General features: G+C 41.9%; 2 protein-coding genes across 3 annotated transcripts in view; one reads left to right on the top strand and one right to left on the bottom strand.

Annotated features, from left to right (window-relative positions):
• The window catches only part of LOC139764851 (uncharacterized), a 174,082-nt gene extending 173,529 nt beyond the window's left edge, over window positions 1–553 (bottom strand). The window contains exon 1 of one of the 2 annotated variants that reach the window (XM_071691853.1): window positions 164–553. The gene's annotated coding sequence lies outside the window, so the exon portion shown is untranslated. The remainder of the gene's footprint in view (window positions 1–163) is intronic. The other variant, XM_071691854.1, reaches the window with a different exon arrangement.
• Window positions 554–2,433: 1,880 nt separating this feature from the next.
• On the top strand, window positions 2,434–22,590 carry CCDC151 (Coiled-coil domain containing protein 151). Its single transcript, XM_071691848.1, has 12 exons — window positions 2,434–2,892; window positions 6,647–6,768; window positions 7,467–7,625; window positions 7,872–7,967; window positions 8,680–8,865; window positions 9,132–9,247; window positions 10,385–10,559; window positions 11,930–12,117; window positions 12,856–13,000; window positions 15,351–15,479; window positions 15,891–16,004; window positions 16,906–22,590. Exons 1-12 carry the CDS (start codon window positions 2,817–2,819, stop codon window positions 17,035–17,037), a joined length of 1,638 nt encoding a protein of 545 aa, XP_071547949.1. The 5' UTR covers window positions 2,434–2,816; the 3' UTR covers window positions 17,038–22,590.
• The last annotated feature ends 176 nt before the right edge of the window (window positions 22,591–22,766 follow it).

The following is a 22,766-nucleotide window of genomic DNA, read 5'->3' as shown; positions in this document are numbered from 1 at the left end:
CCGGCTACATCATTAGGAACAGGTTCTCCTCCCGGGAATGCAATGTACCATTCAACACACACACACACACACACACACACACACACACACACATCCGTGTCCTCCCGTGTAATAAAGGACCTTCAGGAGGGTTGCACACACACACACACACACAAGAACCCACCTTTATATATCAGTCGGCTTGAAGTGACACATCGAGGTGATATCTCTCCATACACTTGCTTCCTTAAATCCAGTACAAACGACGTAGTAAGCCAGTCACTAGTGGCAACATGTGGTTGCCTACCTTCACACTACGGCCGTCATCAGGTGGTGGGGATTCAAACTTAATGCATAAAAATCCCATACACAAAAAAAAAAAACCCACACAAGCCCTTTGAACTGTCAATATAATGATATTTCCACCATTATCTGAACATCAATCACGGCAGTCCACTCGACATTACGACGTAACTACGACAAGTCACAATGGTAACTGTCCTAGAGAGCGAATAAACAATATTTTCTCATATGGGACACACACACCTTCCTCGGCGGCGGCAGATCCAACACTGCCTGGCTCACTCCTCCTCCTCCTCCGAGGTGGATGCTGCCGGCGCCAGGCGTACGATCAAGTAGAAAACGAATTCAACGGACGTGACCCGAACTCTTTAGAATAACAATTACATGTAAAGTCAAGTAGTGTCTAAATCTCCAGCAAACTGATCTTAAGAAAAACCTCCTCGGGATGTTAGACAAGTTAGAAGTCTCGGATTATGCAATGGTACAAAGGCAAAAGCAGTCGGCAAAGAACCACGTGGAAGGGCATTCTCCACTTGCCCTTAGTTGGTACGACAAGTCGTCCATCACGGCACACATTCCACCACTTAACTGTGGACTTTGTTGCTCATATATATATACACCCGCCACTTATCTGTGGACCGTGTTCCACGGCATCACACAAATGAGATGCTTGGCTGTGAATTCAATTCATAATGCCGCTGACTCGTGGATTTTAAGTACGAAATGTTTTAATGAGTCCTGTGGACGTCTCTAATGACCATGGCTTTTGATCAACCACAAATCTGAAATGACCAGCCAAGCAACCACTAATGAGGTGGATGACATCATGGTTCAGTGTGTACCGGTATTCCAGCTGGAGGCATTCTACGTTGCAGTCAGTACCTGCCTGACGATGCAGTATCTACCTGACGATGCAGTACCTGCCTGACGATGCAGTATCTACCTGACGATGCAGTATCTACCTGACGATGCAGTACCTGCCTGACGATGCAGTCAGTACCTGCCTGACGATGCAGTACCTGTCTGACGATGCAGTACCAGCCTGACGATGCAGTACCAGCCTGACGATGCAGTACCTGCCTGACGATGCAGTCAGTACCAGCCTGACGATGCAGTACCTGCCTGACGATGCAGTATCTACCTGACGATGCAGTATCTACCTGACGATGCAGTACCTGCCTGACGATGCAGTCAGTGCCTGCCTGACGATGCAGTACCTGTCTGACGATGCAGTACCAGCCTGACGATGCAGTACCTGCCTGACGATGCAGTCAGTACCTGCCTGACGATGCAGTACCTGTCTGACGATGCAGTCAGTACCTGCCTGACGATGCAGTACCTGTCTGACGATGCAGTACCTGTCTGACGATGCAGTACCTGTCTGACGATACAGTACCTGCCTGACGATGCAGTCAGTACCTGCCTGACGATGCAGTACTTGCCTGAGGCATTACCGTTAGACAGTGAAGCACTAAAGTATGACAAAAACATCACTTCTCTTCTATTGCTACTTGAAGACGACCTCGGGGCTACAGAATCCCCCTAAACCAAGCGCTGTTCGTAATCATTGACCCCTACGTTAACGGTGGTGAAGATAATGAACATCAACAGCGATGCTCATACGCCCGACAGCGTGCTTCAGGAGTTGGGTCCCCTGCGCAGTGAGTGCCGTTGTACCGCACCTCGAGTCGCCTCCAGGGGAGACTGTTTCTTCTAGCAAGTATATCAGTGATATACAAAACCCATTAAATTAATATACGATATCATGACAAGCATAAATACTTGCAACAATACTCAAATGAAAAAATCATTTCAAGTCTCCTATGTGTGTAACATGTAATATAATAATGTTTACATAGTCTGTTTATGAGACACGAGTATGATTGTGAGACATGTAATTGTATTATGACAACATGCAACACTTGTGAATACATACTTTTATACGTTATATTTATACAAAAAACTGAATCAAACACGTCAGAGGATAACTCAAGTCCGATATAACGAAAACATCGAAGATGTTTATTCGTAGGAAAGATCCCAAGGGACGAATTTAGTAACACAAGTCATATGTTCGTGATGGAAAGCGAGAGTTCCAATGATCCTTCATTTCCCAGGCCTGGGCTACGCCCCGGTCACCATGGCAACCGGTGTAAACACGTTGAAGGCAGCCACCCGTTGTTAACACATAGCTTTAACCTGTGACTCGGCGATCTTATGTCTGCGACTGACGTGAGAGACATAGACAAGGAAGAGGATAAGATATATCTAGGTATGGCCAATGACTCTGTGTTCTATCATAAACCGAATCAATCTGTACCGCGCAACATAAACGCCTAGAGAGAAATAATCTCTCTCAAGTATAGATCCGTCGACTCCAAGAAGGACTAGGCTGTGTGAGAACTGGGCAAGGAATAATAAGCTTGGACAACTGTGAGGACCAAGGTGGTGATCCACTCGACTGATGACGATGGCGCCACCAAGCAACAGAAGGTAACGGGATAAGAACGCGAGGGGAAACAGGATCAATTACCATGCCATCCATTGCAGAACAAAAGGCCCGAGTTAACAACCAAATTCAGGATCTGAGGAAGAAGATTCAGTTATCTGGTAAGTCTACTTCAATCGCCATCCTCGTAGTAACAGACCGGATTAGAACGATGTGCTATAAGGGGAACGACGTGCTGTCAATGGGCTGAACCAGGACATTACAAGCGGATAGGGGAAACTACAGAAATAAGTATATGAGGGTTGTGTATGTGGGTGGCAGTGGCTTTTGTGCATTACACATGACAACTAGAGGATGAATGCGAACGAATGTGGCCTTTCTTTGTACGTTCATGGCGCCACCTCCTTCACGCGGGAAATGGCAAATATATATATATATATATATATATATATATATATATATATATATATATATATATATATATATATAGGAAAGGATCACAATTTTGCGCGTGATCAAGATATTCCTATGAGTCCACGGGGAAAATGAAACACGATAAGTTCCCAAGTGCACTTTCGTGTAATAATCACATCAACAGGGGAGACACAAGGGAGAAATATAACAGTCAGTTGATATACATCGAAGAGACGAAGTCAGGACGCTACTTGGTAAACATGCGATTGTCCAAGACAGAGAAAGTGTTCATAAATTTATCATTTTACAAATTTTATCAACAATAAAGTTAACTAATTTGTACAGACCATCACTAATATTAAGATTACAATTCTTTGTGTATTTGATAATAGAAGATTCAATGATATTTCTCGTGGTATTGGAGTTAATAATTGATACGGCATTACTCCAGTTAATACAATGATCATAGTTTTTAACGTGATTAAACAAGGCATTTGATTCTTGTCCCGTTCTTATACTATATATATGTTGCTTAAATCTAACAGAAAGATCCTTACTTGTCTGCCCAACATAAAATTCATCACAATTTCCACATGGCACTTTATAGATGCATCCTAGAGAATTTTCTGGTGAATTCCTGATTAAGATATTCTTTATAATATTATTGTTGCTGAAGGCAACATTTACATTAAAGGATTTAAACAACATGAGAAGTAAAGTAAAATTATTATCAAAAGGGAGAACTAATAGATTATTGGTATTAATGGGAGGTTTGGGCTCAACTCTATAAAATGATTTCTTTGCTAACTTAAGAGATTTATCAATGAAAGATCTAGGGTTCTTTAACTTAGATCCATGATTCACGCATGGGACCACTCGGGTTCGAATCCTGGGCGCGGCAGTCGACCCACAGCCAAGCCTAGGTGTTTCATCGTCCCCTCCGAAGCTTGTCTATAAATGGGTACCTGGCTCAGGCTGGTGTGTGTGTGTGTGTGTGTAAATACACACACACACACACACACACACACACACACACACACACACACACACACACACACACACACACACGATTACAGGTTTTAATAGCAGAGCAACACGAACGTAAAACTCTTTCCATATACCACACAAAACAGTAATCACAGATCGTGATTACATATGGTGTGTATGTTGGACCGATCCACAGTATGCATCTGCATCTCCTCCCTTCCCACACCCTCACATTAGCTATCGCGTATCACCGTAAAATAAGGTCAAATGATAAGACAAAAATGATGAGAGAGAGAGAGAGAGAGAGAGAGAGAGAGAGAGAGAGAGAGAGAGAGAGAGAGAGAGAGAGAGAGAGAGAGAGAGAGAGAGAGAGAGAGAGAGAGAGAGAGAGAGAGAGAGAGAGAGAGAGAGAGAGAGACTTTAAATGCCCTCACTAGATTTAAGAGGATTGTGTGTGGGGGAGAGGACGAAGCAGAAACATTTTTTCCCTCTGGACTGCAGAGGTACGACTTTGAATACAGGTGTGCGACACTTGGGTACGACAGTACGAGCGCTGAGCACAACTGCACGACCGACCCTTGAGCCCCAGGATGCGAGCTCAGTACTGCAGTACGACACTTGGGCACGACGATACGACCCATGACGGTATGAATGACGAATACGACGTAACGAATGAGGTACAGATCAGTGAATGCAAGACGACCCGTCAGCACGATGGACTGGGCTACGAATACGACGGTACGACCCTTGTGCACGACGGTACAAAACCTATGAGAACGACACGCGAGACTTAAGTACGACCACTTGACCATCACGTTACGACCTTCGAGCGAGACAGTCCTCAAGGGAAGGTTTCCAGCTCCCGCGTTCCCGGTCCCCTTCATCGTTCTCTATAACACGCGGAGGATACGCGAGCCGTGTTCGTTCACCTCTGTCCCTAGGATTATGTACACACACACACACACACACACACACACACATTCATGGATAGAGACAGTCAGATAGATAGATGAACAGACATCATACAAGGGTCAGAGGTCATGATAGAGACGGGTATAGACAGATATCATACATGGGTCAGAGGTCATGATAGAGACGGGTATAGACAGATATCATACATGGGTCAGAGGTCATGATAGAGACGGGTATAGACAGATATCATACATGGGTCAGAGGTCATGTGGGCTGGTGAGAGCAGAGCATCACTGGTCACTCCCAGTAAAGCTGGACTGTTCGACGAGAGGTCGATCCAGTTGAAGGATCCAGATCGTCCGAATGGATATTCAACCCTGATTTAATTCTGCATAATACAGACGTCCTTTAATGCCAATGATAATGGGCGAAATTTCGGACACTCATTTGTTTTATTATTATTATCATTTTCATCATCATTATTATCATTATTATTATATTATTATTATTATTATTATTATTATTATTATTATTATTATTATTATTATTATTTTGGGTCAAAAAATGCACTTGGCCTTAGTCCCCAGCAGCCCAAAGGTTTTCTTAACTTGATCCCAGCCAACCATCATTACTTGTAAAGTGCTTACATCATTAAGCCTTAGTGGTAATTAGTGAGGCATCAAACATAACTGAAAGTTTCATAATTATCATCATCATCAACACGTTCAACTATCAACATTAAGAATATAGTTTTACAATCATAATCGAGACACCTATGTGTCAGGTGTTGCTATGAACACGGCAGCAACAGTGAGAACTCTGGCTTCACAACGGTCTGATGAGTCACCTGAATGGCCTTCCATCGCTTTTCAAAATGGATAACTATTCTTCAAGCACGATTTTGCTGAGACATGAAGTAGGTCCGGGAATTCTACATGAATTAATCAGATATAGCTACTGACAACCTGGACGCGTAAGGGCTTTTGAAATAGACGCGACCATAATGAAATTTAGAAACATTTTCGACCCTGTGACAAAGCTTTGCCTTTCCTTCTCTTATAAACTGTTTCATTGTTCATTCGCACAAGCATTCGTACTGGCCCACAGATGCAAGCTTTAGCGTTATCGAAACCTATTTCAAGGATCTGTGTTGCAGATGGAGCTCATGGAAATGGAAAAATCAATGTCAATATTTCTGCCCAACACTGAAGCAAGGAGTCGCAAGCATTGTTAACTGAATATAGCCAGAGCTCTCTGATATATTGTTAATCTCTTTGTACCACGTAAACTTACAATGACGGGTGTATCTATATGCAATATTACAATTTAGCACAGTTGGTGGTACGTCGGCATCGTTTTCTCTCACAGTAGAACACTGATCAAACAAACCAGGTCGTGTTGAGCTATAACTCAATCATTAGCCTAAAAATATAAATATACATCCGTTTGCTTTTCTGATACCAAAAAGGATATACATTTGATGAAAAGGGAGTGTATGTGAATATTTTGAGGGTTTCAATGAGTAAAAGTATGTAGATTTGATGAAGAGGGAGGGTGGGTTAATTACTTGGGGGTTTTAATGGGTGCGTGTCTCGCTCACAGAGGGCGAGAGCAAAGCCTTCTATGAGGAGAGCGAGGCCGAGAAGCAAGCCAACAAGGTTACCATCACTACCCTGAGATCAGACATTAAACTTCTCTACGTCAAGATTGAGGAGTCCAACCAGGTACAGCACCTTGATGTACCATTCTGCCAGGTACACTGGTACCTCAATACATCATTCATAGTTTGTGATGGAACCTCACTGCCCAACAAACTGTGCCACATCCATCTAAGTACTGTTCCTTTCTGCACCAAACAGCCACCTAGTATACCTAACTACACTATGGAGCAAAGTGCCATACCTTACACCACTATCCTCAAGCTGGTACGATGGTACCTTACTGCACCACTCACCAAATGCAATACCTTGTTACACCACTCAAAATCTGGTACTGTACCATAGTGCACCCCTCACAACAAGGTTCTGCACCTTACAGCACCTCTTACAACCAAGATCTGTACCTTAGTGCACCTTCCACAATCAAATACTGTACATAATTGCACCACTCACGACCATATCCCGCACTTATCTGCATCGCTTACGAGGTCATGTGCCACTCACGGTACTTTTGAGATAGTACGTGAAATTCTTATAGTTTTAGAGGCCTACCATAAGCGGCATGGAGTAAGGATACGATCTTATATCATCAACATCGGCAGTTAGCCTAGGAAATTGCAGGTTCTTAACATATGTGTAGGGAATGTTTGAGTGGCTCCTCTCAGAAACCAACATATACCCAGTTCTCCTCTGGCCCACTATAAGTAGCGGTAGCAATCCTATTCCACTGGATCGAGTATGCGAGTAAACCGACCCCTCTCCAGGGTAGTGAGCGGAGTGTGGAGAAGGTCCTGCAGCAGAGGCGAAGAGCGGCCACTGCCCCCGTGAGGGTGAGGAAGGCAGACTCCACCATCAGGGCATCGGAGTACAAGCTACACGATCTGGTCAAGAGGCTTAATTTCCTACAGCACACCAGGAAACAGGTCAGTCCACATCGAGTGCCCAGGGAGGAGACAACGTCTTACTTATGGGTAATTCGTTTAATTTTCTGGTTTATTAACTAAATTTACCGCCATCTATTGCTCTGGTGCTATGTTTGAGCCAGAAATATGTAAAACTTCATCAATAACCGCCAAATATATATGAAGTTAATGCAAGTCTGTTATAATAGGTATTGTATTTTTTTTTTCCCCCGGACACTGATGATATTCCCGTTGCGTTCCCCACAGCGAGAGACGAGACTGGAGACGCTGAAGAAGCAACTCGGGGAGGCAGCGTCCGAGAAGGCACTGGAGGAGCAACGTACCATCCAAGAGCTTCAGCAGGTCTTGACGAGACTCCCTTAAAACTACGACAATAACCAGAAACAACACATACACACAATGACCCGTCCTAAAGACATGGGCTGACCATACCAATGTAACAACAAACACAGACAAAAGCCATCTCAACCTTCGTCCAAACCCATGAATAGTATGAAAGCTATTGTCATAAACAGCTTTGTTTATGATTACGAGGTACTTTGAGTTCAGTTACCTCTTCAACATCGTTGTAGGCTCAACAGTATCATCAATATCAGGTTTTCTTATGCTCGATACAAAACAAATGTTAAATCGAGATTTTCTTGTATCACTTTTCTTAGTATAATACCGCTTTGAAAAATATGGAATACCGATGCGTTAGGTTTCATAGATAAACTTTGGAAACAACCTCTCATGTCTTGCCTGACACACCACTGACCCTTTTCCAAAAACGTTAAGCTTTGCCGCCTTTTACTTTCTCGTCTCTTTCCTAACACATACCACCTGACCCTTCCCCTATACCGATAAACTTTTGTACCTTTTTACTTCGTCTTTACCAAAATCAACCATTTGACTCTCCAAACCAGTCAAATCATTATTTCTCTTTATCTTTCTACCTTTTCAGTCTCGTTTTATTCATGATTTACTTCCTGGCCTCATTACGACCTTTAGTCTAAGATGGGAACCTTCGACAATAACACTCCCTTAATATTACCGCACAACTATGATCAAACAGGACCTAATAGGACTAGAGAACGAGCTCGACCGAGTGGGTGTGAGCGTCACGGAGGCAGAGGGCGTGAAGCGCAGGTATGGGTCCATGGTCCTGGCCCTGAAGGGAGAAGCAGCCTCCTACAGAACCACCTTGGACAACCTGCAAGCAAGACTTTCTGAAGAGAAGGACACCTTGAAGAACCTAAGGGTATGATCCTCAAAAGGGAGCCATTGGGGAAATACACCCATGTGTAGGAGCTCAAAATAGGATCCATTAAGAAAATACTCTTATGTATATAACCTCAATGTCAGATCCAACAGCAAAATACGCGCATATATAGGCTGTCCAAAAAAGAGCCATTAAGGAAGTACATCCCAGTAAAGTACAATTTCATAGGATACGCCAAAATATTCAGTGTAATCTAAGTTATGTGTCAATATAATTAACGCAGCTTCATGTATATGTCTTCTCAGGACAGCCGTAGAAACGCAGAGAGGACCAGGGACTCGCTTAGGACGAGTCTACATGACGAAGAGGAGTCGGCCTACGAGACCAAGAGAGACAGAGAGAAGAAGCTATCAGAGTACAGGTCAGGGACGAGTCGTAAACCACTAGGTCATTCAGTCGTACCTCAGGGTACAGGGAGTACCTCTTCGGTACAAGTTACCCAGTCATACCTCAGGGTCAAGGTAATGCCTTACGTTCATGTCAGGGCCGAGTCATACATCATCCCTGCCTTAGGATCATGAAAGGGTAAGGCTATCGTGTATGATGTCCGAGTCAGTAGTACGTCAACTGTACTTCAAGGTCAACATCGTCTCTCTGTTAGTGGCCTAATATGGCCACAATACAGACTGGGGAATGACAAAGTGCACGATATAGATTTTAAAAATCTCCACATGCCATGCCTTACCTTCCATGATAGCAGTCGTTATCAAACCTGTCAAATTGACAAACCTACGTAAACCTTAATATGGTAAACTGATAACCAACTAATTACTTCCTTGAAGTGATTTCACTCCCTAAAATAAAAGTTGATAACTTGAAAACTAAGTCTGAAATCTTAAAAGTGTTGCTTTAGACATCCGTCTCCAGCCATCTAGGGTAGCTTACATACATTATTCAGTATCATCACCTAAACCATAAAACTACCGTCTTTGTGTACATCTCATTCCATCAGTTTAACACATCACACGGTTAAATATTTGAATTACCAATAACACAACTCTTGGTTTAGACCAATTACCTTCCTTTGCCAATGACCCAGCGTCTTTTATCGTTTTTATACTCCTTCAGATATTCTGCCTTTGGTTCTAATCAAATAAACCATTTTTTTTTTTCTTCTTTTAAGCATGCTCACCTTTCTTCCCTCTATGAGGTGGTGTCAGAAACAGACTGGTGAATCTTCGAGGGGCAAGAAAAACAATCCCGATTTAATGTTGCAACTTGCATAGTTTTATTCAAATACAAAACAAATTGTGTACAAGAAGGATTTCCAGTCCTTCATTGCTCTTCACCTTGCTCCTCAAGATATACATAACATTATCATCTATAGAGTACCTCAAGAGTGACATACGCTACTAAAAAGGGTTGGAAAAATAAAAATAAAAAAAATACCCTCTTGAATCCTAACCTTACAAATGTAAGAAACCTCCGTCGGAGGATCAGTCGTTTGTTCCTGACGCTACCTCTATGTAGTAGGAATAAGAGTGGAGTATATATACAGGAGGCGAGCAGAGGAACGGCGAGCTCAGGACCTTGGGGCAGCTGCGGACCGCCGCCTTTCACTGCTCCGTACCCCAACAAGGAGAGACTCGCCTACAGCTGCCCTCACTCAAGACACACATGAACAGATCGAGGCAGAGTTGGAGAAGTACCAACAGGTCTTCACCAAGCTCAAGGTGAGTCAGGGAAAACCATTATCGAATGCAGGAACTCGTATGGAGTAGAACTTATGATGGTCAGATCAAATGGTCGGATTAGAACATTGATGGTCAGATTAAAGGTCGGGTTAGAACCTTAAAAGGTCAGATCAAAGGTCGGGTTAGAACTTTAAGGGTCATATCAAAGGTCATCAAATTTATTACAAACTTCTCAAAAACAAACGACCCTGAGAACCAAAGATCATTCATTTACTAGCATAAGAAGTACAATAAAGGAAACTATTTACAAATAATAAATACTAATAATAATAATAATAAAATCCTTGTGGAGGGAATGACAGGAGGCCTTCATATTTTCACCTTTGCAAGAACGTGTCTCATGTTGACGTCATCTGCCTTATGGTAGGCTACACCAAATCATTCAACCACCAACATATGTACCACAAGTAAACTACACATGAAATTTTACTCGTGGATGGGTGCTCGGGCTTTTGGGGTGTACAGCAAGTGGCTGGAAGGTTGTTTCTTGCGGGGTTTAATTCAATACATCAATTGGGCTTATGGTTCGAAGTGACACCGCAAAAAGAATATCTTGCATGACAGTACCCTCCAATGAAGTGAACCATGTATCGAAAGCACAATCATGAGGCCAGACTGCTTTTCCATTAATTAGTAATGTACACTAATTTATACAACCTATCAATACACATGTCAGGATTACGCATATTTCAGTTAATTCTCGGGGTTTTAAGACAACTGGGAGTGGCCACAGTAGCAAACAGAGCCATCGGAGCCGTGTCATGATAGGGTAGGTGAGAAGCCTATGCAATTTATGAGCACTGAGGATTATGTGGATAGGTCATTAGCTGAGAATGCGTCATTAGGTGTGTTTAAAGAAGCACCAACGAAGTTGTAGGGAAGAGCTGCACAGCCTACAGATCATTGTACAGGTGGCAAGTTGACGAAAATGATGTCAGAAACGAGGGGAAAAAGTTAAAGGGGAGACCAAATTAGAGATGGATGGATGGAGCGAGACTGATTTCGAGCGCTCAGATCATGTACATGCTGGAGGGTGAAAGTCCAGCACGAGACGGTGATTCAGAGCAATGTGGTATACAGCGGACAACACACTGTCAATGGACTGAACCAGGGGATACGAGTATCCGATGGATACCACTTAAAAGGCTGTGGTTCCTGCGCAATCCACATAAAACATCCGACCAGAGATTCGATGAGAGCAACCGAGGTACCCCTTCCGTCTGTTGCTAACACTAACATGGTAATGCAGAAAGCAGGGAACATATATGAGAAAAGAACTAGGCTCCCCATATATCTTAAAGCATGGCTATCAATTGGGAATCATTAAGATATATTCCATCATCATGCAGGAGGTGCTTGGTGTCACTAGCGTAGAAGAGGTGGTGGATCGTCTTACTACACAGGGCAGTACAAGAGAACACCTTCGTCAGCTACGTTCAGTCACCCTCGAGGAAGTGACCAGACTCAAGCAAGAAAAGGAACACATGCATGAGGAGCTGCATCGCGTCAAATACGCCACAACTGAGGATGCAGCCAGGTTTGTAAACACACACACACACAAACAGCATCAGAAGATCCATCCAAAGTTTAGGGAGTCAACATTTATGTTCCGTATGCACTCTCTCCATCCTGTTCACTTACCACCAGAGACCTCCGTATGCACTCTCTCCATCCTGTTCACTTACCACCAGAGACCTCACGTACTATCAGATTATACGTTCACAAAGTTCAGCTTGACAGGTCTTGCACTGACATTACTGGAAAACGAGAGTACCTATTCACAGCAACATGTGACTTGTCGCTTTACAAAATCAACAGTTTCGTGCTGTACTTTTGACATTTCTACAGAACTTCTACACACAAAGTGAAATCTTTTGTTCTTTAAGAATAAAAAAGTAAATAATCCATTAAGAGTGCCAAGGATTCACTAATACTGCCAGTCATAGCTCCCGAAGAGGTTATAACCCTTTAATACAGAAACATGGGCCTTCCTGATGAGCAGAGATTTTCTTCACGATTGACAATTTAAAATCACATTTCTCATTTTACAACTTTACGACTTCCTAAATGTAGAAAGTTTCCACTTCCATCATATTTTCCTTTTAAAAGAATCAATTATTTGTTCAAATATTTTAACAGTGAAATGCTGTACCATCCTGTTAGATAAGTAAAGATTTTACTGCTGTTAAATGTATCCCATGTTTGACTAAGCTAGAATATAAAAGAAACCCAATTAAAAAATTTTCAGGGCATTTTTAGTACTATTTCCCAACAGAATGGTTGGGAAGATAGAGGACCTGAAGAAGCAGGTAGAGGAGATGGAATCGATGCAAGATAAGCTTTCCAATCGTGTGGATAGCACCCTGAAAGTCCTAGCTGGGGTCCGGGCAGGACTGGAGCACGTAGCCGAAAAGCTGGAGGTAAACACGATACTGTTGTGTTGGGTGACGGGAGCAGGGCACACCGCCTTTGAGACGAAAGTGATATGTGGCCTGAGTATACCACAGCACAAGGTAATGGTGAAAAATAGGATGGACTGAAATCCTAACATGGAATGAGTGGCGGCAAAGCAAGAGTGGATGACAAGAGCTGCTCTTGTGTTTCTAAACATATTGGGTAACTGATGTTGACTTGGTGTGCCTGTGGACTGGCATCAGGCATGTTGTAACGTCCTACTGTAAGGGAAGGGGAACAATAAATACTGGGACTGCAGAGTTTCAAGCCTGTCGAGTGTTCATAAAAGTGTATGAAACTGGTATCTGGATGATACACTCTTGAGGACTTCTGCAGTTGACTGCCTGTGGTATCTATGGATGTCAAGAAAGAGCGTATGATTCGGCTAACAAACGGCCATTCAGAAGGTGATATAATTAATAAGTTACTTATTGCAGTGGGGGGGGCGCCTTAACTGAAGTGTAAGTACAACGAGAAGAGGAATAGTTCCTGGTGAAGGTGGGTCTGTGATATGTTGCCATCAATGTTGTATACTAATTTTTGATGGGAAAATGTTAAGGTCCAAGAACAAGAGGCAGGTCCACTATATGCCTGAAGGAAGCCATGGTAGGTAAATCAGCTGTTTGAAGATAATGTTCATGGGAGAAACAGAAAACAGATGCCCTTCTGGCTGTTGTCAAGGTTAGGTTTTTGGACTAAATCATCTCCATTTTTACCTAAAAGTTGAAGGGATACAAAAAGTAAGGTGGTAGAACCGTGAAAAACTCATGAAGCTGTTGACACGAGTTTTGGAGTGTGCGGAAGGTGAAAGCCAAAAATGTATCAATAGAAAAGGAAAACTGGTGCAACAGGATGATAACACATGAGGGTCTGACAAAGTTGGAACCAGGACATGAAGTGCTTTGAGCATCGTGGAACAAATGTGGCAGCAGATGTCACAGAGAATAGATGGGGCTGAGGGTCCTGGGTGCATTAAGGAGTGTTTATAATGAGAGCAATAAATAGGTATTTTTGAAGTAGCCGAATCCCAAGTCTCCTACATATGTGAGTCTTGTGGCTTTTGAGAGAGAGAGAGAGAGAGAGAGAGAGAGAGAGAGAGAGAGAGAGAGAGAGAGAGAGAGAGAGTGAGAAAAGTGAGAAAAGAGAGAGAGAAGAGAGAGAGAGGAGAGATAGAGAGAGAAGAGAGAGAAGAGAGAGAGAGAAGAGATGAGAGAAGAGAAAGAGATGAGAAAAAGAGGAGAGACAGAGAGAGAAAGAGTTATAAATGAAATGCCTTAAGACCCGTGGTGTGTCGTGAATTGACAGCGTTCGAAATGACAATAATAGGGAGTATAGTAGCATGTTACATCTGAAGGAAAGCTGACCTGGGAGTGAAGAAATATTTTAGCCAATTAGATGACGAGTCAAGAAAGTCGATCTACTTCTCTGTAAAGTGTGTTTGTGTGTGTGTGTGTGTGTTTGGGGGGAAACCGAGATGGAAGAGAGTGAAATGGGCCTATGGGTACATTAAGGAGGCTTGTGCATGGGACAATGAACAGCAACATTTGCCCAATATTCTTTAAAGGTTTTCAAGGCCGACTCTGGAGGCATTTCAGGTTTCACTGGAAGCACACCAAGTCTTACCACTTCTCTTGCAGGGAACTAGTATTTAATTTTTCTAATGCATTCCCAGGCAAACTTGCCAATTTAACCATTGTGCTAAAGAAAGACTAGCACTCACATTTCTTACTGGTCTTTTTCTTTATTTTCAATATATTTCCATGAAATATCAGCCATCACCTTGCTAAGAAAAACTAATAGTCACTTCCCAAAGTGGAAAAAATAGTGTCTAAATAACCAAATAAAACCATAAACAACTGCACCACGAACGCTATAAACTTTACTACTGGTACAAATATTTGATGTATCCACAACTGTCATTATCTCATATCTATTCCAGGATCCATTGCCACTTCAAGGCCTTGGCTGAGGGGATTCCTTTATATGCTATTATCTGATCACATTCCCTTTTCATATCTTAAGATACCCTTCATAATATCTTGATACAGATACCACGTAATACAAATTTTTGTTAATTTGATCTAACCTGCTCCAGGTTACTCTGCCAATGAAGTCACCTTTGGTTAGACAGTATCAATAATGCAAGTAAAATCTGGTCAAAGAACCTCTTACTCCACAAGAATCATTTCCAATACTGGAAAGAGATCCCGGGGTAACAGAAAGTCGCTTAGATATTGTTCCTGTGATAATTATAAATACTTGTATCAATATCTGTAAGGTGCTTTTGATTACAATCTTAACCTGCACCATTAACAGACTTCAGAAATGGAGCGTCCTCCTAGAGCAGAGTCTCCACTGGAGTACTTGGTAGTGCTCATGTCCTACTGCCAACAGCAAGCTGAAGAGCTAATGGAAGAAGTCAGCTCTGCACAAATGGAACAAAAGGTAGGGCACAAAGCATTTTTGTATATGGCTTCTCATACCTGTACTGATACTGAACTTTGAACATGCTTATGGCATGGGGGAAACAGAGTGTAATTCCATGGGTGCAAGCAAATTAAAAACTGCTCATTCCTTTAACTAAAACTGATGAATTGCAGACATCTATATTTAGTGGAGTAATGTGGGTTGGGCCATTCTTTCGTCTGTTTCCTTGCACTACCTCGCTAACACGGGAGAATGACAAAGTATAACAATAATAATTTTATAATTCTAAGCATTTAGCAAGTATTTCCATCTCAATCAAGAACACAGACAGATTGGTGCATAGAAACATGCCCTCTACAGGCTTCAGAGTAGATGCAAAATAACTTACAGTACTTCATAACAGAGTAACTAGCAATGTACTGTTTTAAGTTGGCTGAGATGGCAGAGGAAGAAAAAGAGAATGGAGGAATGATGACATCTCCAGAAAACATCAGAGTCTCCTTCCCTGGTTTAGGAGGAACCACTAAGGCAGCACAACAACAGGTAAGGCAATTCAAACTGTTGTATACTTCATAATAGTAAGCTATTACATTATACATGCAATATTTCTTAAATCATCAAACAAAAAATGGATATACTGCCTCTCAGCTATATGAATCTGACATAAATAAAAGTTATTACCTATTTGTTTAAAAATCTAAATTTCATATCAAATACAGTATTAAGATAGTGTTTGGTATGTAGCCTACAACTAGGGAGGTATATTACCAGTACTAAGTACCCACATGAGTATCAGGAGGGCTAGTGAGGGCAGAGTAGTTGTCAAGTTGCAGTCCTCTGACCTAGGTAGTTGTCTAATCTTTCTGCTTCACCCACACATGGACTACTAGCATTCTGTCCACAAAAATATAATCTCTCCTTGTCGACACTAGACAACACTTAACACATACAGGTCATTCTTCGTAACTATATCTTCCTGTGGTAAGCACTATGTGCAAGCCCTGCCTCTTGGCAAAGTGGTAGGAGCAAGAGATAAAAGTAGTAGGTAGGAACATTTAGGTAGGAGCATTAGGTTAGTATCAGCTAGTAGGAACATCGGGAGGAGCAATAGGAAGTAGCAGTCAGTAGAAACATTAGGTACAAGCCTCTACAAACACTGCTAGACTTGCCCGCTGCCAGTGGGTGACCTGTTAAGAAGTGGCACTGGAGTTCCCTAATCATGGAGACTATTGCCGTGGCCACCCCCTTGAGGGAGTTCCAGAAGGGAACAGGCATCAGAAATACAAATAGATAGATTGATAACCTTGGAACCAAACATCTACAATTTCTTAGTATTAGAATATTAAATTACACCAATGACCATGTCAGGTTCTAAACAAAAACAGTAAAAATCATAAAGATCCCGTGATAACAATTACTGATTCCATATTATACAATCCAATAGGCTGAAGAGGGCGGAGACAGTGGGGAGGAAGAAGAGAGCCTCACCAGAAAGTTCATCAAAAGGCAAGCACAGATGATTGTAGAAGCAAAGGCTCGCAAGAGAAACCGCCCTGTTTCAACTTTCAAATCCTAGATGGAGGAAGTCCATAATATATATCATCCCTGGGGATAGGGGAGAAAGAATACTTCCCACGTATTCCGTGTGTCATAGAAGGCGACTAAAAGGGGATGGAGCGGAGGGCTGGAAATCCTCCCCTCTCGTTTTTAACTTTTCAAAAGAAGGAACAGTGAAGGGGGCCAAGTGAGGATATTCCCTCCAAGTATCAGTCCTCTCTTCTTAATGCTACCTCGCTAATGCGGGAAATAACGAATAGTATGAAATATATATATATATATATATATATATATATATATATATATATATATATATATATATATATATATATATACATATATATTCTTATTATACTTCGTCGCTGTCTCCTACGTTAGCAAGGTAGTGCAAGGAAACAAACGAAAGAATGGCCCAACCCACCCACATACACATGAATATTCATACACATCCACACACGCACATATACATACCTATACATCTCAACGTATACACATATATACACACACAGACATATACATACATACACATGCACATAACTCATAGTCTGACCTCATTCATTCCCATCGCCACCCCGCCACACATGAAATGACAACCCCCTCCCTCTGCGTGTGTGCGAGGTAGCGCTAAGAAAAAACAAAGGCCACATTCGTTCACACTCAGTCTCTAGCTGTCATGTATAATGCACTGAAACCACAGCTCCCTTTACACATCCAGGCCCCACAGAACTTTCCATGGTTTACCCAAGACGCTTCACATGTCCTGGTTCAATCCATTCACAGCATGTCGACCTCAGGATACCACATTGTTCCATTTCACTCTATTCCTTGCACGCCTTTCACCCTCCTGCATGTTCAGGTCCCAATCACTCAAAATCTTTTTCACTCCATCTTTCCACCTCCAATTTGGTCTCCCACTTCTCCTCGTTCCCTCCACTTCTGACACATATATCCTCATGGTCAATCTTTCCTCACTCATTCTCTCCATGTGCCCAAACCATTTCAAAACACCCTCTTCTGCTCTCAACCAACACTCTTTTTATTACCACATATCTCTCTTACCCTTTCATTGCTTACTTGATCAAACCACCTCACACCAAATACTGTCCTCAAACATCTTATTTCCATCACATCTACCCTCCTCCGCACAACTCTATCCATAGCCCACGCCTCGCAACCAAATAACATTGTTTGAACCACCACTCCTTCATACTCATTTTTGCATCTAAGATAACGCTCTCGACTTCTACACATTTTTCAACGCTCCCAGAACTTTTGCCCCCCTCCCCCACCCTATGATTCACTTCTGCTTCCATGGTTCCATCTGCTGCCAAATCCACTACCAGATATCTAAAACACTTCATTTCCTCCAGTTTTTCTCCATTCAAACTTACCTCCCAATTGACTTGTCCCTCAACCCTACTGTACCTAATAACCTTGCTCTTATTCACATTTACTCTCAGCTTTCTTCTTTCACACACTACCAAACTCAGTCACCAGCTTCTGCAGTTTCTCACATGAATCAGCCACTAGCGCTGCATCATCAGCGAACAACAACTGACTCACTTCGCAAGCTCTCTCATCCAAAACAGACTGCATACTTGCCCCTCTTTCCAAAACTCTTGCATTCACCTCCCTAACAACCACATCCATAAACAAATTAAACAACCATGAAGGCATCAAGCACCCCTGCCGCAAACATACATTCACTGAGAACCAATCACATTCTTCTCTTCCTACTCATACACATACCTTACATCCTCGATAAAAACTTTTCACTGCTTCTAACAACTTGCCTCCCACACCATATATTCTTAATACCTTCCACAAAGCATCTCTTATCATATGCCTTCTCCAGATCCATAAATGCTACATACAAATCCATTTGCTTTTCTGAGTATTTCTCACATACATTTTTCAAAGCAAACACCTGATCCACACATCCTCTACCACTTCTGAAACCACACTGCTCTTCCCCTATCTGATGCTCTGTGCATGCCTTCACCCTCTCAATCTACTCACTCCCATATAATTTCCCAGGAATACTCAACAAACTTATACCTCTGTAATTTGAGCACTAACTTTTATCCCCTTTGCCTTTGTACAATGGCACTATGTAAGCATTCTGCCAATCCCCAGTCACCTCACCATAAGTCATACACACATTAAATAACCTTACCAACCACTCAACAATACAGTCACCCCCTTTTTTAATAAATTCCACTGCAATACCATTCAAACCTGCTGCCATGCTCGCTTTCATCTTCTGCAAAGCTTTTACTACCTCTTCTCTGTTTACCAAATCATCCTCCCTAACCCTCTCACTTTGCACACCACCTCAACCAAAACAGCCTATATCTGCCACTCTATCATCAAACACATTCAACAAACCTTCAAAATACTCACTCGATCTCCACACATCACCACTACTTATCACCTCCCCATTAGCCTCGATCTCCACACATCACCACTACTTATCACCTCCCCATTAGCCCCCTTCACTGATGTTCCCATTTGTTCCCTTGTCTTACTCACTTCATTTACCTCCTCCCAAAACATCTTTTCATTCTCCCTAAAATTCAATGATACTCTCTCACCCCAACTCTCATTTGCCCTCTTTTTCACCTCTTGCACCTTTCTCTTGACCTCCTGCCTCTTTCTTTTATACATCTCCCAGTCTTTTGCATTATTTCCCTGCAAAAATTGTCCAAATGCCTCTCTCTTCTCTTTCACTAATAATCTTACTTCATTCCACCACTCACTACCCTTTCTAATCTGCCCACCTCCCACGCTTCTCATGACACAAGCATTTTTTGCGCAAGCCATCACTGCTTCCCTAAATACATCCCATTCCTCCCTCTCCCCTTATGTCCTTTGTTTTTCCATTCTGTACTCAGTCTCTCCTGGTACTTCCTCACACAAGTCTCCTTCCCAAGTTCACTTACTCTCACCACTCTCTTCACCCAAACATTCTCTCTTCTTTTCTGAAAACCTCTACATATCTTCACCTTTGCCTCCACAAGATATTGATCAGACATCCCTCCAGTTGCACCTCTCAGCACATTAACATCCAAAAGTCTCTCTTTTGCAAGCCTATCAATTAATACATAATCCAATAATGCTCTCTGGCCATCTCTCCTACTTACATACGTATACTTATGTATATCTCTTTTTAAACCAGGTATGCCAAATCACCAGTCCTTTTTCAGCACAAAAATCTACAAGCTCTTCACCATTTCCATTTACAACACTGAACACCCCATGTACACCAATTATTCCCTCAACTGCCATATTACTCACCTTTGCATTCAAATCACCCATCACTATAACCCGGTCTTGTGCATCAAAACTACTAACACACTCACTCAGCTGCTCCCAAAACACTTGCCTCTCATGATCTTTCTTCTCATGGCCAGGTGCATATGCACCAATAATCACCCATCTCTCTTCATCCACATTCAGTTTTACCCATTATCAATCTAGAGCTTACTTTCTTACACTCTATCACATACTCCCACCACTCCTGTTTCAGGATTAGCGCTACTCCTTCCCTTGCTCTTGTCCTCTCACTAACCCGACTTTACTCCCAAGACATTCCTAAACCACTCTTCCCCTTTACCCTTGAGCTTCGTTTCACTCAGAGCCAAAACATCCGGGTTCCTTTCCTCAAACATACTACCTATCTCTCCTTTTTTCTCATCTTGGTTACATCCACACATTTAGACACCCCAATCTGAGCCTTCAAGGAGGATGAGCACTCCCCACGTGACTACTCCTTCTGTTTCCCCTTTTAGAAAGTTAAAATACAAGGAGGGGAGGGTTTCTAGCCCCCCGCTCCCGTCCCCTTTAGTCGCCTTCTACGAAACGTGAGTAATGTGTGGGAAGTATTCTTTCTCCCCTATTCTGTGTTGCACTCAAGACAAGAGTATATATCCATATAATTAAGCAGCTTACTGTGTCTAGAAAAAATGCAAGCATTCTATCAAACTAGGAAAGTACTGCCTATGATAATAACCATGTTAACTATGTAGTAAAACACAAAATTATTCCTTTATATTTTCTCATCAATGTATATTCAAAATAATTTGATAATAAAAGGAAATAAAAAAGAAACAATAATAGGTGCCAGTGCTAAAGACCGTCAAAACTTTCATTGTATTTATAATAATTCCTCAAACTAATTTTGTGACAATGATGTCTTATGTTCCACAAATATGCAATGACAACTGAGCTTGCCAAGAATATGTCATAGAAATTATTAGTTAGAGAATTATCATTTGTATCCATGGGATATCTATGGATCTGGACAAAGTGTATGATATGGTTAACAGAGTGCTTTGTGGAGGGTGTGACTTATGGTGTAGGAGAAAAGCTGCTACAATCAGGGTATACTTTCTATCATCAGCAACAGTGTGTGTATATGTAGTTAAAGAGAACAATGAATGTTTTCAAGGGAAAGTGGGTTTGCATCAAGGGTGTATGATGTCATCATGGTTGTTTAACATGTTTATGGATGGAGTCATAAGGGAGGTAATGTGAGTTGGAGGGAACAGGTCTACAGTTAGTTGGAGGTTAGCTGGATGGGGGGAGCACAGCAGATGGAAGGCGAGTCGTCTGCTTTTGGAAAATGACACTGCTCTCATGGCAGATTCTAGTGATATAGTGCATAAGCTGATGTAAGAGTCTGGACGTGAGAAAATGGAGAGTTGACCATCATTGTGAATAGAAAATGGGGTGAAAATGAAGTGAACCTGGAGGAAGTGGAGTGTTTCTGATTCCTGGAAATTGACAAAACTGCAGATGGAACTATGGGGAATAGACCACAGGGAAGGTGAGGGGATAAAAGGATGCTGTTAAAATGGCTGACACATGAAGATAAGTGAGAGACTGACAAAGGGGGTTAGACATAGGGAGAAAATGATTAATGTGGTATATGTGGCAAAAGTGGAGGAGAGAAGGAGGACAACGACTGAGGACAAGATGGAAGGATGCAGTGAAATACACTTGGACTTATAGGGGCCTGAAAATACAGGAGGGTATATGACGTGTGATTGGGATTAAGTGCAATGGTACGTTAAGGTACACATGGAAATATGCTGTAAGTGAACTGGACCACAAAATGTAAAGCAATCATTGGAAACCACAGAAAGGTTTGCAGGGCTTGGATATGGGTAAGGGATTCATGTTTTGATTATAAAATGACAGCTTGAGAGTAGATGCGAGCAAATAAGGTCAATCTTACTCTGCTACTGGTACTACACATGAAACTCCACTCAAGTATGAAAAAAATTTGACCAAACATACCGCAAAAGACAACACAAATATCAACATTATATTTCTGTTGAAATGTCCACCAAGTACACATAACCTTTTGTTGCAAAAAAGCAAAATAACTTAATTGATGTACCAATGCATAAAATCATTATCCTCCTTATCTTGAGTTCATTTACCAGTCTATCACTTTTATCAGACTGGGAAGGTAAATATTCATTATTTCACACCAATGGCTATCATAAATATAAACATATACAATTACCATACTTATCCATCGCATTCAATATCAATGACTACCATAGATTAAACTAAATACAATTTACATATTTACTCATATCTGCCCCAAAACTATCCCTTTCACAAAACAATCATATAACACATGTAAACACAGGTCAAAACAATCTTACACCAGTAAAGTCTCAGAATGATCACTTGTTAACTCGAAGAGGTTGGTATGCTCACAGATTTTTTGTCCTT

The sequence above is a fragment of the Panulirus ornatus genome, chromosome 51 (genome assembly GCF_036320965.1).
Source record: "Panulirus ornatus isolate Po-2019 chromosome 51, ASM3632096v1, whole genome shotgun sequence".
Taxonomy (NCBI): Eukaryota; Metazoa; Arthropoda; class Malacostraca; order Decapoda; family Palinuridae; genus Panulirus; species Panulirus ornatus.
Note: the sequence above shows the minus strand (reverse complement) of the source record. Positions and strands in the feature narration are given on the sequence as shown.